The following is a 13,839-nucleotide window of genomic DNA, read 5'->3' on the forward strand; positions in this document are numbered from 1 at the left end:
GACTATATTGAAAAATAAATGTGCTAGGTTTTCTAAAATTGACTCCTTCTACCTTAGACCACAAACTTATCAATCACCCCCTGTATACAAAGGGGAAGGTTATAACTCAATCCGGGCAGAAAGGACCCTCAGTAGTATCTACCTCTTCACACTTAGACCTGAATAACCGTGTAAGACTGGTGCAAACATTAGGGACAGGCCGCCCAGCTTTTTTGTTGCCAGCTCATTAAAACAGAGAAAACTGATGGCATTAAATACTGTATTGTACTTCAGTCACATCACTTTATAGGTTAAATAAAACACCAACACGTCAATAAGATTTCCATCAAATGTATTTTTTTAAATTACACACATCTTGCAAATGTACATTTAAATGAATACAACTCCAAACTACAAGTGTTAGAAAAGAAATCACAAACCAAACTGAGTTTCTCTTTGATAGCAGTCTAAAAAAAAAGGAATGATTTGACCTCGTCTTTCTAAAAACAGTATAAACCTATCGTGAAGGCTATAAAGGATTGAACTGCTCTCTTTTAAAACAGCAGTCTGGATTGGTGAGAATTTCCAGGGCTATATCTGAATATATAAAGCAAAGCCTAAAGTGAAGGCAAATCCCACTGCTGTTGCAAATACTATCAACCTTTATAGTTCTACCTTTGAAGGATAGGTAGAATCAAATTCAGAGGTCAATTATGTCAAACTTGCCATGAAAGAGAAACTGAAATTACTGCATAGGAACCTCAAAGCTGAACGGAAATTAATCCTCTACACCTCACCTAACAAGCAAACACTTCTATCATTAAATCTCTACTAGTGTGCACTTTTGTAAAACTACGTTACAGAGTTCCCAACTACATCTATTCACTATTAGTTTAAAAAGTCAATAATAATAAACATTTTATGTACATTTAGAATTTCACAAAAAAAGGCAGCAAAAAGGAGCAAACTGACTTTTCACCACAGAAAGCAGAAAACATGCAAGTATCAAGCATGATAGCACTGATTTTATAGAAAAAAACAAGCAAGCAAACTATTCAGAAATTAATGCTTTATAAAGGAACATCCTTCCCTTAGTTCCATTACATATTTAACTTGATGGCAGGCTTTTTGCTTTCAAAACCAAATTCTGTTTCATTTGAGCTTTAACATTATTTCATTGATATTCTGGTTAATTTTCTGATAATGGATTTACAGAGAGGTGTATTGCTGTACTAAAACCACTGCTCACCAAGAGCTAACTGGATCACCCAAGATGAACAAGTCAGAAACCAGCAATAAGAGAATTATACTGAGGGTAGGTGACACCTGGGAATAGTTATACAGAGAAAGCCAAGTACTTGGGAGTGATTCCAGAGAATTGTTTGCGCTAGAGAGTGACTAAAGAGAGTGACAGTCACTGGGAGTAATTACATGCAAAGCAGGATGTTCTTTGAAACCTATTATGCGAAGGATACAGAAAATATTAGCGTTTCAATATGATGTTGCACGTTTTAAAATGTTTCGCATCTTTTCTATGGCATCAAGTCAACCATTTATTTCTGACTAATTTTAAAGGATTAACTATTTTCAACACCACAGAATATTTGTTGAGTGCTACAAGATTCCTGTTTAAAGCATGAAGCTTTTAAACGTGCTTTTCCATTTCCCATTCATGGGGCAAATCAGAGTGGTATTGGAGTAAGGGTCAGAGAGTTATCCTGTTAATGGTGTACAGGGAGGAAATCTTATTCTTGCCCTCAGCTCTCGAAGGCAGTAAATAGTCTGTGATGGCATCAAATGACCTCTTCAATTTTGTTCTGAATTTGCTTTGCCAACTTCACCTGAAGTCAGCATAAAGATCAGGAATACAGCACATACTCCTTTACAATCTCAACAATATCCAAGGGTCATTAATATCTTATCAGTAGATTTTCATATCTGTCACAGTTCTAACGCTCTGTGACATGCAAAGAGACAAACTGATTAGGTTTTCACTATTATTAAAAGTGAATTTATAAATTTCCAAGGAAGTCACTTGGCCTATTGGATCTGATCATGTATGAGAATATCATCTAGCCCTGTTCCTAAGATGGACTTTAAACAGTGGTCTGGAACATTACAGGATGGAGCTATTTTATACACAACATATTACAAATGTGATACATTTCACAAATAAAACGGAAAATGCTGAGATTAGTTAGCATGTCAGGCAGCATCCGTAGAAAGTAAAATGTACTTATGTTTAGGTCTAAGATCTTGATCAGAACTGCATGAATGAGGAAACAACCATACTTCTAGATGTGGAGAAAGGCTGTGGTGAAGAGGTTAGTGTCTGTGATAGATTGGAGGCTAAGGTTGTCTGGGCAACACGCGTCTTTTGATGCTGTCTGAGAAATGAATGCAACTTAAACATAGCAGATCCAACTGGAGAACCATAAATACAGTCAGATAAATAAAGACAATAGAGAAAAAAATGCACATTCAGCAACCGTGAGATGAAGAACACAACAGTTGAAATAAAAGAGTATAAATCTTATATATCGTGAAGAATATGCTGGTTGAGATTGTGATGCTGGGAAACATTTTCACTTCTAGTCTTCACCACCAGCACTGGGTGTTACACAAGGTCCAACACAGTCAGAGGCAAACAATCTCAATTCCTTTGCCCTAAAAAGCTTCATTGCTACAAATCGCAGAGGGAAGTTCAAAATTAGACTAATGTGAATGTGGCTCAACAGCCAGCCTTTCACTTCTCTGATTACATTGAGAATTTTAGATCAATTTCCACCAAATGGGGTTACAGGTCTGTACTCAGAATGGATTAAAAACACCGCACAGAGGACATTTAAAATCAAAGTGCAGAGATAAGATTTGCATCACATCGGCCTGGCTGCATTTAAGTCCAGCTTCTAAGTTTGAAGAGTACTGTCATTGTGTGCACCAGAGTATTACACTTTAATTCGTATGGAGAGGTTGTGAAGATACTATGACAAGAAATGCCAGAATCATCATTTACCCTCTAGTCTGATAAAGTAATTAGAGAGGACAGTGGAGCTGTTCAGCAATACATTTCTCTGGATATAAAACACTATAAATATAATCCTGTAATCAGTATTAACCAGGTTGAGTGCTGATCCACTGCATTCTATGTCAGCATTCTAACCAATCTCCATCGCGCTAGTTTATTTCACATTGTGCCCAGCCCCTGCTGATGACTTGTATCCTGAACTAACTTCACTTCACCTTCCTGCTTTTTTACATTCATGTCGCTGCCTCACACGGCAACAGCCAATTATGGGAACAGTGCCACTTATTCCCGCATGTCTCTTGTTGCATGGTGACGAAAACAGCCCATCTGTTTCCATGGGAATGCTGGCAGTCCCAGGTTGCACTGCCCATGATGTGCACGGCAAAAAGAAGAATGAATGCAGAACATAGCAGGCAACGCTTCAGTCTATTATAAAGGTTTCTTTTTTATCTTTTGTAATTTGCTCTCTATTTGTAACATTTGGACCATTTACACCAGCTTTCATTTTAGGCTGGCCAGATATGCTAATCAGAGACTGGCTTTAGTCTCTGTGAGCCTTTGTCTAGTTTAAAAGGACACATACAAATCAACTGCCACTTTGGTTAAAATATTCAATTAAAAATAAAAGATACCACTGTAATACACTCATAGCCATAGGTAATGATACTTTGTTGAATAAATACTGCTTGTTAGTATTACTATCAAACTGCATTCTTTTCACCTACGCTCTCTTCACAGGAGCATGCTGCAACGTAAACTAACCAGTGAATTTGCCTTGAGGGGGATTTGAGGGGAATTTGCCTCATGAGGTCATTTCAATTGCAGCAGCCTAGAGCTTCGCCTCATAAAGCGGTCTCACTCCCTTCCCCTGGAAGCACAGAGCGTAACCTCACAGCAAGGTCGATCTGCCTGGAGAGGCCAAGAGCCACCAGAGCAACTAATCATATCTATTAAAAGCTACCTTCTTGGGACAGGAGCTTAATCAGCTGTCCAGGCCAGTAATTGCCAAGACCCACGAATGGAGATTACTGAATCACACCTTGTGCGCGGGCTTTAATGTGCTCAGTTACCTCAGCAAACCTTTAATCCACCCTACCATGTATGCAGGGCAAATCCTGAGCAGCCAGGGATTGCCACAATATAAAGTCTAATGATGTGCAGTTTAAAGCACTTAAGCAGATCTTGCTTATAAAAGGCCCAAGCATCTTCTCCAATTGCTATGAACCTTGAGCACTGATACTAATTGAACTACTCATAGGCCAACTGCTCTGTTGCTACACTTTACAAGTTGCCCGTAAGAGACACAATGCAAACTCCTGCTTTTACTTGTAATCCCGCACTGTATTTGCTATTAAAGGAGTGACACTTAGCTCATGTGAACTTGAAATGGCGTGACGTGGCTTCAGTTCATGTTGATGAACTGACACAGTTATAATCCATGTTCTGCATTCCCTGCTCCAGATCCTATCTTCAGCCACTCCCTGTCAGTATGTTTGCTTCCTGCCGGAAGCATGGAATTATGTTAGCTCCTGCCCTCTTCGTGACTGATACGATTCTGCTGGGTGAAGCACGAGAGGTAGCAGGCTGGGAACAGTTTCTTTGTTGACTATTCCTCTTCATCTTGATGAGGGGACGCTGTCATATTTCATCTTAAACTTTGTATTAACTCCGAAGGTGGAGATTCAGGATCATGGAAATTAAATGGAAGAGTACTGAATATCTGAAATAAGTTGCCAGAGAAAGTGGTCGAGGAGTGTACAATTGAAACACTGAAGAGGCATTTGGATAGGTACATGGACCGAAGCTGTTTAGAGGGTTAAGGGCTGAATGCAAGGTGAACAGCACGGACCAGTTGGGCCAAAGGGTCTGTGGCCATTTTGTATTATTACTCTATGACTCCATGGAAGCTAGTCAGCTAGAAACATTCGGAATCATGTGTAATGTCCAACAAAATTCTGTGAACTCCGTACTTGTTAATCTTTATTGAGTTAACCCTTTGAGGACTGCAGATAAGGCACTGTCCTGGGTATAGTGAGGTGTGTGGGAGAGGGGTGGTAAAGCGGCACTTTCCACTGAGATCTCCAACCTGTGTAGAGAATGGGGTCTGCATAGGAAGCTAGAGAGAAGATTGTGTGGGTTGGGTGGAAAACTGGGGAGATGGTAATGGACCTGGAATTGGAAGATCAACACGATGAGAGGGAGTGTCAGAGAGGACGGTGGGGGGGGGGGGGGGCAACTCGGGATTAGGTATCTGACAGGTAATTGGGATTATGAAGATAAGAATCCCCAGTCATAGGGCAATACAGCATGGAAACAGGCTCACCGAAATGGCCTGTGCCTTCCGTAGCATCCAGCTTGCTTGTTTCAGCTGCCCTCGCTCGGCCCATAACTCTCCAAGCCCTTTGCCTCCATGTATCTATCTGCAGTAAATGCCCCCTCAGTGTTGCAGTTACACCTACCTCAACCACTTCTCTCGGCAGTTCATTCCAGGTATTCACCACTCTCTATGTAAAGATGTTACCTCTCAGGTCTCTTTTAAATCTTTCCTTCTTATCTATGCCCTGTAGTTCTGGACATCCCACCCTGTGGAAAAGACTCTGACTGTCCACATTATTCATACCATGTGTGATTTTATAAACTTCTAAGAGGTCAACCCTTGTTCTCCTACACTCCAAGGAATAAAGATCCAGTGTGGTCTACCTCTTCCTGTAACTCAGGCCCTTTAATCCACGCTGCATCCTAGTAAACCTCTCCTTCACCCTCTCCAGCTTGACAATATCTTTTCTGTGACAGGGTGACCAAAACTGTACATGATGCTCCAAGTGCAGCCTCACCAACAACTTATATAACTGTGACCTACTGCCCCAAAGCTCGATGCCTTGACTAATGAAGGCCGGCATGATAAATCTCATCTTTACCATCCTGTATATTGCGGGGCCACTTTCTGCAAACTGTGTACTTATATTCCTTGGTCTCCCTACTTCACAAAACACGTCAGTGCCCTTCCATTCACTATGTAGCTCCTACCCTGGTTTAAGTGTCCAAAATGCATCACCTCACACTTATCCAAGTTAGAATCCTTCTGCCGTTCCTTAGCCCATTTTGTGATTGATCAAGTTCTCTGCATAGTTCATTGTAACCTGCTTCTCTAGCAACAAGATCCTCTAATTTGGAATTTGTACCATGTATATTCAAATTATCTGTATACATAATGAATGACAGAGGTCACAGCACAGACTCCTGGGGCACTCAACAAGTCACAGGCCTCCAGTCAGAGAATCGAGCTTTCACCATCAGCCTCTGCTTCTTATTATCAAGCCACCTTAGGGTCTGGGAGGTGAGCTGAGGATGGGGTGAGAGGCGGAGGAGAAATATAGGCTGTCAACACTTCCTCCTGGTCAGCTCTCTCTAAAAACCTTGAACATGTGAGATGTGGTGGATAACTAAGATGGTTCAGGAAAATGAGAAGATAATTGGGCAGATGATTTTGGAAGTGGGGCATGACTGGAGGTCTGAGGTATCTGGCAACAAGGAGAGGTTGAGGAGAGGGGTTTGGGCAATTATTGGTGGGAAAATCACTACCTCAGATTTTGATGCTCAGCCAAACTGGGTTGAGCAGCCTTCAAACCTCTGGTTGCTTCAGCGTTCTCAAGGGCCTCAAATATACAATAAAATTTTATGCAAGAAATATCAACAAGTGGTGTACCCAAACTCGGCATTATTGTGCATGCCCTTTATAATCTACAGGTTAGTCTATTTCCCATTTGGAAGTCTCACAACACCTTTGAAAATAATTCTCCAAGGCCAAAACTATGGACATCCTGGTACAGAAATTGTGTTGAGTGTCTTCCTTTTCTTCTCAAAATCCCTTATCATTTTAATGGAAACGTGTTTAATTCCTGGGCACAGTTTGAACTGTATTGAGTTGGTATTAAGTGAATTAGAATTGTATCAAAAATAGCCGGCATTAGAAAATGGCGACAAGATTACAAAAGAATCCAAGTAATTAAAGTATTTCGGAAGGCAGAGATTACCATCGTGTTCTATGATTGTTCCTATAGACAAACGTCTTCCTTAATAATCCTCTCTACCTCCCTCTTTTTATGGCTATTAAACAATGGATGCTTTTAAATATAAGTGAGCAATAAATTTTTGCACTATGGCACCACTGGATATTTGAACCATGGATATCAATCATAGTTATTAATTGGCAATGTACTCATCGCAATACATCAAAGTGTTGAAATTCATCCAGTTTTGTACATGCTAAACGTGCATGCTCGCACTGACCAACACTCCTCAGATTTACGTCTGGAACTGAATTTCAGAAGCACAATCAATTGCGCACAACCTACTACAAGATAAATTTCCACCCTGAAGGCTTCTTTCAACCAATCCCTTTCAAGATATACTTTTCTTGGCTAAAGGCTGGCAGGAGCTTATGGCCTAAAAATAAAGTTGTTAGCTACAATATTCAATAAAATGGAGCTCAAAGGGCTACTTAGCTATTTCTACAGGATCCAACTTGCGCTGTTGAAAAGGGACGGAATTCATGGCACTGCGAACACCAGGGTATTACAGGGTCATTTCTTTCCTGAACATGGTCATCTTAAGAAATTCTGCGAGTATAGAACGGAACAGAGAAAATCTGACCATGAATCTTCAAAGATTGCTTGTGGGATGTAAGAGGCCTCACTGTGCCCTGACATTTGAATTCCACATCAAGCAACATCAGCCTGCAAGCTAAATGTCAAGTCAAGCAAAGCAGTAAATATCTCCTCTAAATCAAGAAAGATCAGTCCTATACATGGGAAATTTATTTCATGCTAATTCTAGTCCAGTAACAAGTCAACATTCCTTTTCACTTTCAAATCTGTCTTCAAAGAAAAACCTTCACCACCAGATCTTACAAGTATTCTATTAATGCTATTCAGTAAGTTTAGTTACAAACTGGTTTTAATAATTGCACAGTGAACACATTCACAAATTAAAAAAAGTTTAAGAACACTGTGTTCTTATTAGTAAATTGTAGATTTGTTGTGTTAATCTAATCCTAAATAGTTCTACCATTCAAAATGTCATAAAAAGCAAGAATCAGAATCATTTTGTTGCTAAAAAATGTATTAAACAAACATGATCAAATTTAATTTTAGAAAAGCATTATGCTTAGTCTTATTAAGTTGTTTATCATTTTCAAATTCATTCCCATTTTCAGATCAATGTATTATGTTTAAATAATGAGTCTTAAGTGATTTTTTTTTGGGTTTTTTTTCTCTTTCCTTTTTTAAACAAATTGGATGTTAAAACATTTCTGCTCAGCAGAGTATTTTCTTGTACAAAGAAAAAACTGGCAGAGGTTCTCAATAACTAAAACAGATCTTTAAACGAAGCATATAACAACAGCGCATTAATATCAAAGAGGAATGGAAAATCACGCTGCACAATGAAATTGAAAATCAAGGACCACAATTTTCACAGAACATGTGATGTACAAGAGACCTGCTTGTTTTACGAAATATTCTCACAGTGCTTTATATCAGATGTTTAGAAAAAGGCAGTGATATTCCAAGATACTAGGTTTCTCATGTGATGGACAAACTGTTTAAAAAAAAAGGGCAACTTTTTGGCTTTTTTTTTAGTTTTTTTTTTCATTGGTGTCACTTGGCAATTTGTGAGCACCAACAGCAATACCTCTGCACTGGGCAGATTTCCTTTTCCAAGTCTCACTATTTCAGGTGGCTAATTCCAGACTTTGCTTGCTTGCTCTTCCGCTCACGCCGGTGGCTTACATCGAGTCACCCAGTGAGTCCGAATCATCCAGAGAAAGTGGCAGATACAGGTCCTGGAGGAGATGAGAGAGGAAACTTCAGAAAGATTTAAATAAAAATAAAACATTTTGTAGTAGTTCCACTTTAAATGATTTCACTGTTCAATTGTGTGAAACTGGTGACAGCGAATTGGTCTTAGACTCCAGCATCCCTTCTCATTCTTATTGCTGTTGGCTTCATTGCCTACAATAGGCATCTGGGCTTCTCTTCTCTGCACCCTTTCCAGTTTAATAACATTTTACCTATAACAGAGTGACCTAAATTGTACACAATACTCCAAATGCAATCTCACCATCATCTTGTACAACTGCTACATAACATCCCAACTCCTAAATGCAATGCCCTGACCGACAAAGACCAGCATACCAAAAGCCTTCATCACCACCCTGTCTCCCGCTCTCAGTGAACGACGTACTCATACTCCAAAGTCCCTCTGTTGAACAATGCTGCCAGGGTCTGGCTGTTCACTGTATAATCCTACTCTGGTTTGATTTCTCAAAATGCAACATCTTGCATTTAACTGAATTGGAAACTATTTGCAAATCTTCAGACCACTTACCTAGCTGATGAAGAATACCTATCCTGTAATTTTTGATAATCTTCTTCACTATGATACCCCCAATTTAATATCATTCACAAACATATAAACCATGCCTTTTACATTCACATCAAAATTATTTATGAAAATGACAAACAATAAAGGTGGCATCACTGACCCCCCCAAGCATGCTGCTAATCACAGGCCTACAGACGAAAAAAAGAACTTTCAACGACCACCATCATTGGCTTCTTACCATCAAGCCAATTAAAATCCAATTAACCATTATTCTTTGCACACACACAGCTCAGCTGATATGTACATGGTTCCTGTGAAGCCATAGCAATTGCCAGGAATCAATCAGTATGGTTAATGAAACCCATCTCTACTGCTGAACCTTCTTGATTGGGATGAACCTTGCATCTAAAATGAATTCTTCTCCTACAAAAGTAGATATACATAAATATCCAACCTAATGCACATACTTCAAAAATATATTTTGTGTTTCCACGAGTAAAGCAATTCAGAAATTGTAGCTTTTTCCTTCAAAAGAATAGTGTCATTGTAGGTTTTGCACAACTTTCATTGTCCTCATAATGTGGTAGTATGTATGATCTCTTGTAGTAGACAACCTTCAATGCTAATGGATGCCTTTCTGCTGAGAGTGAATCCAACACTTTCACATGGACTGGTTCAATAATTAACACCAGGCACAACACTGATAATCACCATTTTTACCTGTATGAAATCAGCTCTATTACAATTTTACGCTCTCAAAGTCAGCTCTGTAATATCAATAGTATTTAAAATTATGCTTCAAATTAAAATGGACAGATCGGAGAGCAAGATTGTTGTAATATCTTTAAACTTCTGTGGTCCAGAAGAACTGACAACTTTGAAAGGATAAGAACATTATATAATGTAGCATGTGAGGTATTGTTCTACTGTACAGTACAGCACGGTCTTGCTGCTGATATTTTTCTTGGTACAAGCACATCTTGTATACAGCATAAATGTTATTCAGCAGTTTGGAAGACGGATGCCAATATTAACTTTTCTACAGTCAGGTAATCAACAAGAAGTTATTGTCTTTGATTTTCCTTTGTAAAAATCTGCCTTTCCTTGATTGCTTTAACCCTCTTAAAAATAAGATATTGTGAGTGAATAATTCCAGCCTCTCAATTTGCTTACCAAGAATTTTAATTTTTAAATAAATTAGAGGATTTGTAAATTCGTTTCCTTAAATAGCTTTCATCAAAGAAAAGTGTGAAATAGTTCCCTCCTGTTTATTAGCGTACATTCTGAGGTCTGAGTGTATTTACTTCTATGTCCTAACATTGGGTAACTTAACAAGATTATGGGACAAGGGAAAAAATATTTTTGTAAATGGTCACTAGATGTTAAACAATTTTGAGATAGAAATTTGGTCATTTCTTGTGTGCTTATAACAGATTAACAGTTAAAAATACCAAATATCCTTATATATCGATATACAATCAGAGACCACTTTACTAGGTACACTTATACATTCGCTCATTGACGTAAATAATCAGCCAATCATGTGGCAGCAACTCAAAGTACAAAAACATGCAGACATGGTCAAGAGGGTAATTTGTTCAGATCAAATATCAGAACGGGGAAGAAATTTGATCTAAGGGACCATGGAATGATTGTTGGGTGCCAGATGGGGTGATTTGAGTATCTCAAAATCTGCTGATATGGGATTATCATGAACATCTGTCTCTAGTGTTTACTGAGAATGATGCAAAAAGCACAAATAACATCCAGTGAGTGGCAGTTCTGTGGGTGAAAACAATTTGTTACTGAGAGAGGTCAGAAGAGAGCAGCCTGATTGGTTCAAGCTGACAGTAAGGCGACAGTAACTCAAAAAACCATGCTTGACAACAGTGGTGATCAGAAGAACATCTCTGAATGCGGAACTCGTTGAACCTTGAAGCAGCAGCAGGTACCTAATAAAGTGGCCACTGAGTGTAAAGGCATGGATCAAGTGGGTACCCAGAGACTTTTCTCCAGAGCGGAAATGGCTCGTACAAGGGGGGTAATTATAAAAGTGACTGGAGTACATTATAACAGAGGATGGTTCCTTACGCAGAGAGAGGTGAGTACAAAAAACAACCGGCCAGAGGCAGGTACATTAGGCAGATTGAAGAAACTCTTAGGTAGGCACATGGAGGGCTGTGTAGGAAGAAGGGCTGGACTGATGTTAGAGTAGGTTCAGGTCAGCATAACATCGTGAGCCAAAGGGCCTGAAATGTGCTGTAATGCCCTATGTTTTATATTCCTTGCCCAGAGATCTGTGTAGTTCAAGACTAAAATAGAAAGATACCTTGTGTTGAAACTGCAGTCCTTTTATTTTACTATTCTGCTTAATGTCACAACGAGCCCGTGCTGCCTGGTCGCACGTGTGTGACCGATTTCTCTACTAACCCATACGTCTTTGGAATGTAGGAGGAAACAAGAGCATCCGGAGGAAACCCACACATCCCGGAGGAGAACACACAAACTCTTTACAGACGATGGCGGAACTGGACCTGGGTCACTGGCACTGCAGGCCAGTAAGCTATTGTGCCGCCTTTCTCGATAGCTCAAAAAGGAGAGGATAAAGTGGGGTAAAACTCGTCAGCTGACCTTGTGCTTGCGAAGGCATCCTGGGCTGGTTGGTGTAGAAATGGGTGTCGAGACTGGAGACTTGTTCGACCTTGGGGTGGAGAGCTGGCTGCTGGAGGTCCCATTGGCTGAAAGAAGAGACAACAAACAAGTAGTAGAGTCCTAATCACGTGACCATTGTAAAGCCATGTTGGTCCAGTTCCGAATATTAAAGTCATTTCTTTTGGAACAGAATTCATAGTCATTTCTTAATCATTACTGCCTGGAATGGGATAAGGGATGGGTACTTGGAATGCATTGGCCAGGGGTGAGAGTGAAGACAAATACCAGTTATTATGAGGCTGTTAGATAGGCACATTAATATGCAAAGTTTAGAGCAACGTGGATGCTGTAGGCAGGAGTGACTAGTTTAATTAGGCACTTAATTACTAGTTAAATTAGTTTGGCATAACACCATGCGCCTAAGGGTCAGTTTCTGCACCGCACTGTACTTACTGTTTTGCACCTTTATTCTGCTTCTCAGGAAACATGAACTTACCAGATGGAACATGAGCATTAGGCCGGTATGAAATGGTAACACTCTCCCTCTCCACAGATGCTGCCTGATTTCCCAGCATCCTCTGTTTTTATTCAGTATTTCCAGCATGTGTAACTCTGCTTTCTCTCACATTTCTTACAACATAGAAATCTGGTGTCCATCTGTGTCACTCCGAGCATTCCCATGAGTTCCATTTCCTCGTGTTTGCCCCGCAATCGATTTTCTCCCACTTATCAGCTCCCACCGTCTCCTGCCACCCACCACACCAGGCGTAATACACACTGTGCAATCAACCTGCATTTTTTGGAGATGCAGAAAGAAACCTGAACAGCCAGGGACAATCCCAGGGAAAACCTGCAAATTCTTCACACACGCTACCGGAAATAAGGATTGAATCCAGGTCACTAGAACAGCGTAGCACCTGGCTTATCATGGAATTATTCCCAATCTAACGACTGGTCCTGACGAAGGGTCTCGGCCCGAAACATCGACAGTGCCTCTCCTTATAGATGCTGCCTGGCCTGCTGTGTTCCACCAGCATTTTGTGTGTGTTGTTTGATTCTCCCCTCCACCCACATCTATGTTCTGAATAAATGGGGACACTTCGGTACATAACTTTCTCAAAGTTCAAAGTTAAAAATACATACATAATATCAAAATACACATATTTCACCATACATGACCCTAAGATACATTTTCTTACAGGCAGAGAAAATAAGTCCATAATAGAATCAATGAAACTTGGGCAAAAAAGTACATGTCAGAAGTGGGATTCAAACCCAAGCCTCCAGTTGGAGAGCAAAACATCTGTTTTACTACAGATGGAGTTTATTCCTTGTGTCTGGAGCCTTAGACCACTTGGCTATCCTGACAACTTAAAGGCTAGAAAATAATGCTTGTATTCTCAACACGTTGTATCACAAGAGGAGCCCGTGAGATAGAAATCCATAAGGTGAGATAATTTTTCAACATAATGTAAATGTCAAATATTTGCAAAGTACAGACCTAATTACAAGTATTACCTTACACATACAAATAAACATCCCATAAATATATACATGAATTGCGACTTTAATTTTCAATATAAACCTAGGTTGACACTGGATAATCTTCCACCATGTAATTCACTTCCAGGCTGCTCTTTTTACTGAACTGTTTTCACATCCTATTCTGGTGACATTTAAGGAGGGCAGTTCAGAGTTGTGTGAACTGCCTTCCTCATTGGAGACAAACCCAGGACAGCACCTGGAAGCTGAGCAAGATACGTGAAATCTGGAAAGCTTTGGAAAATGCACCGCCA

The 13,839-nt window shown here is 39.8% G+C and overlaps 1 protein-coding gene across 3 annotated transcripts in view; it reads right to left on the reverse strand.

Annotated features, from left to right (window-relative positions):
- Positions 1-314: 314 nt before the first annotated feature.
- The window catches only part of LOC140734255 (neuronal migration protein doublecortin-like), a 175,404-nt gene continuing 161,879 nt past the window's right edge, over positions 315-13,839 (reverse strand). For all 3 annotated transcript variants that reach the window (XM_073057979.1, XM_073057977.1, XM_073057978.1), the window contains 2 exons: positions 12,023-12,129; positions 315-8,849 (listed from right to left, as the gene is read on the reverse strand). In XM_073057979.1, the coding sequence (XP_072914080.1) occupies positions 8,793-8,849; positions 12,023-12,129 (164 nt within the window). In that variant the 3' untranslated portion in view covers positions 315-8,792. The remainder of the gene's footprint in view (positions 8,850-12,022; positions 12,130-13,839) is intronic.

This window comes from Hemitrygon akajei, chromosome 10, assembly GCF_048418815.1.
Source record: "Hemitrygon akajei chromosome 10, sHemAka1.3, whole genome shotgun sequence".
Lineage (NCBI taxonomy): Eukaryota > Metazoa > Chordata > Chondrichthyes > Myliobatiformes > Dasyatidae > Hemitrygon > Hemitrygon akajei.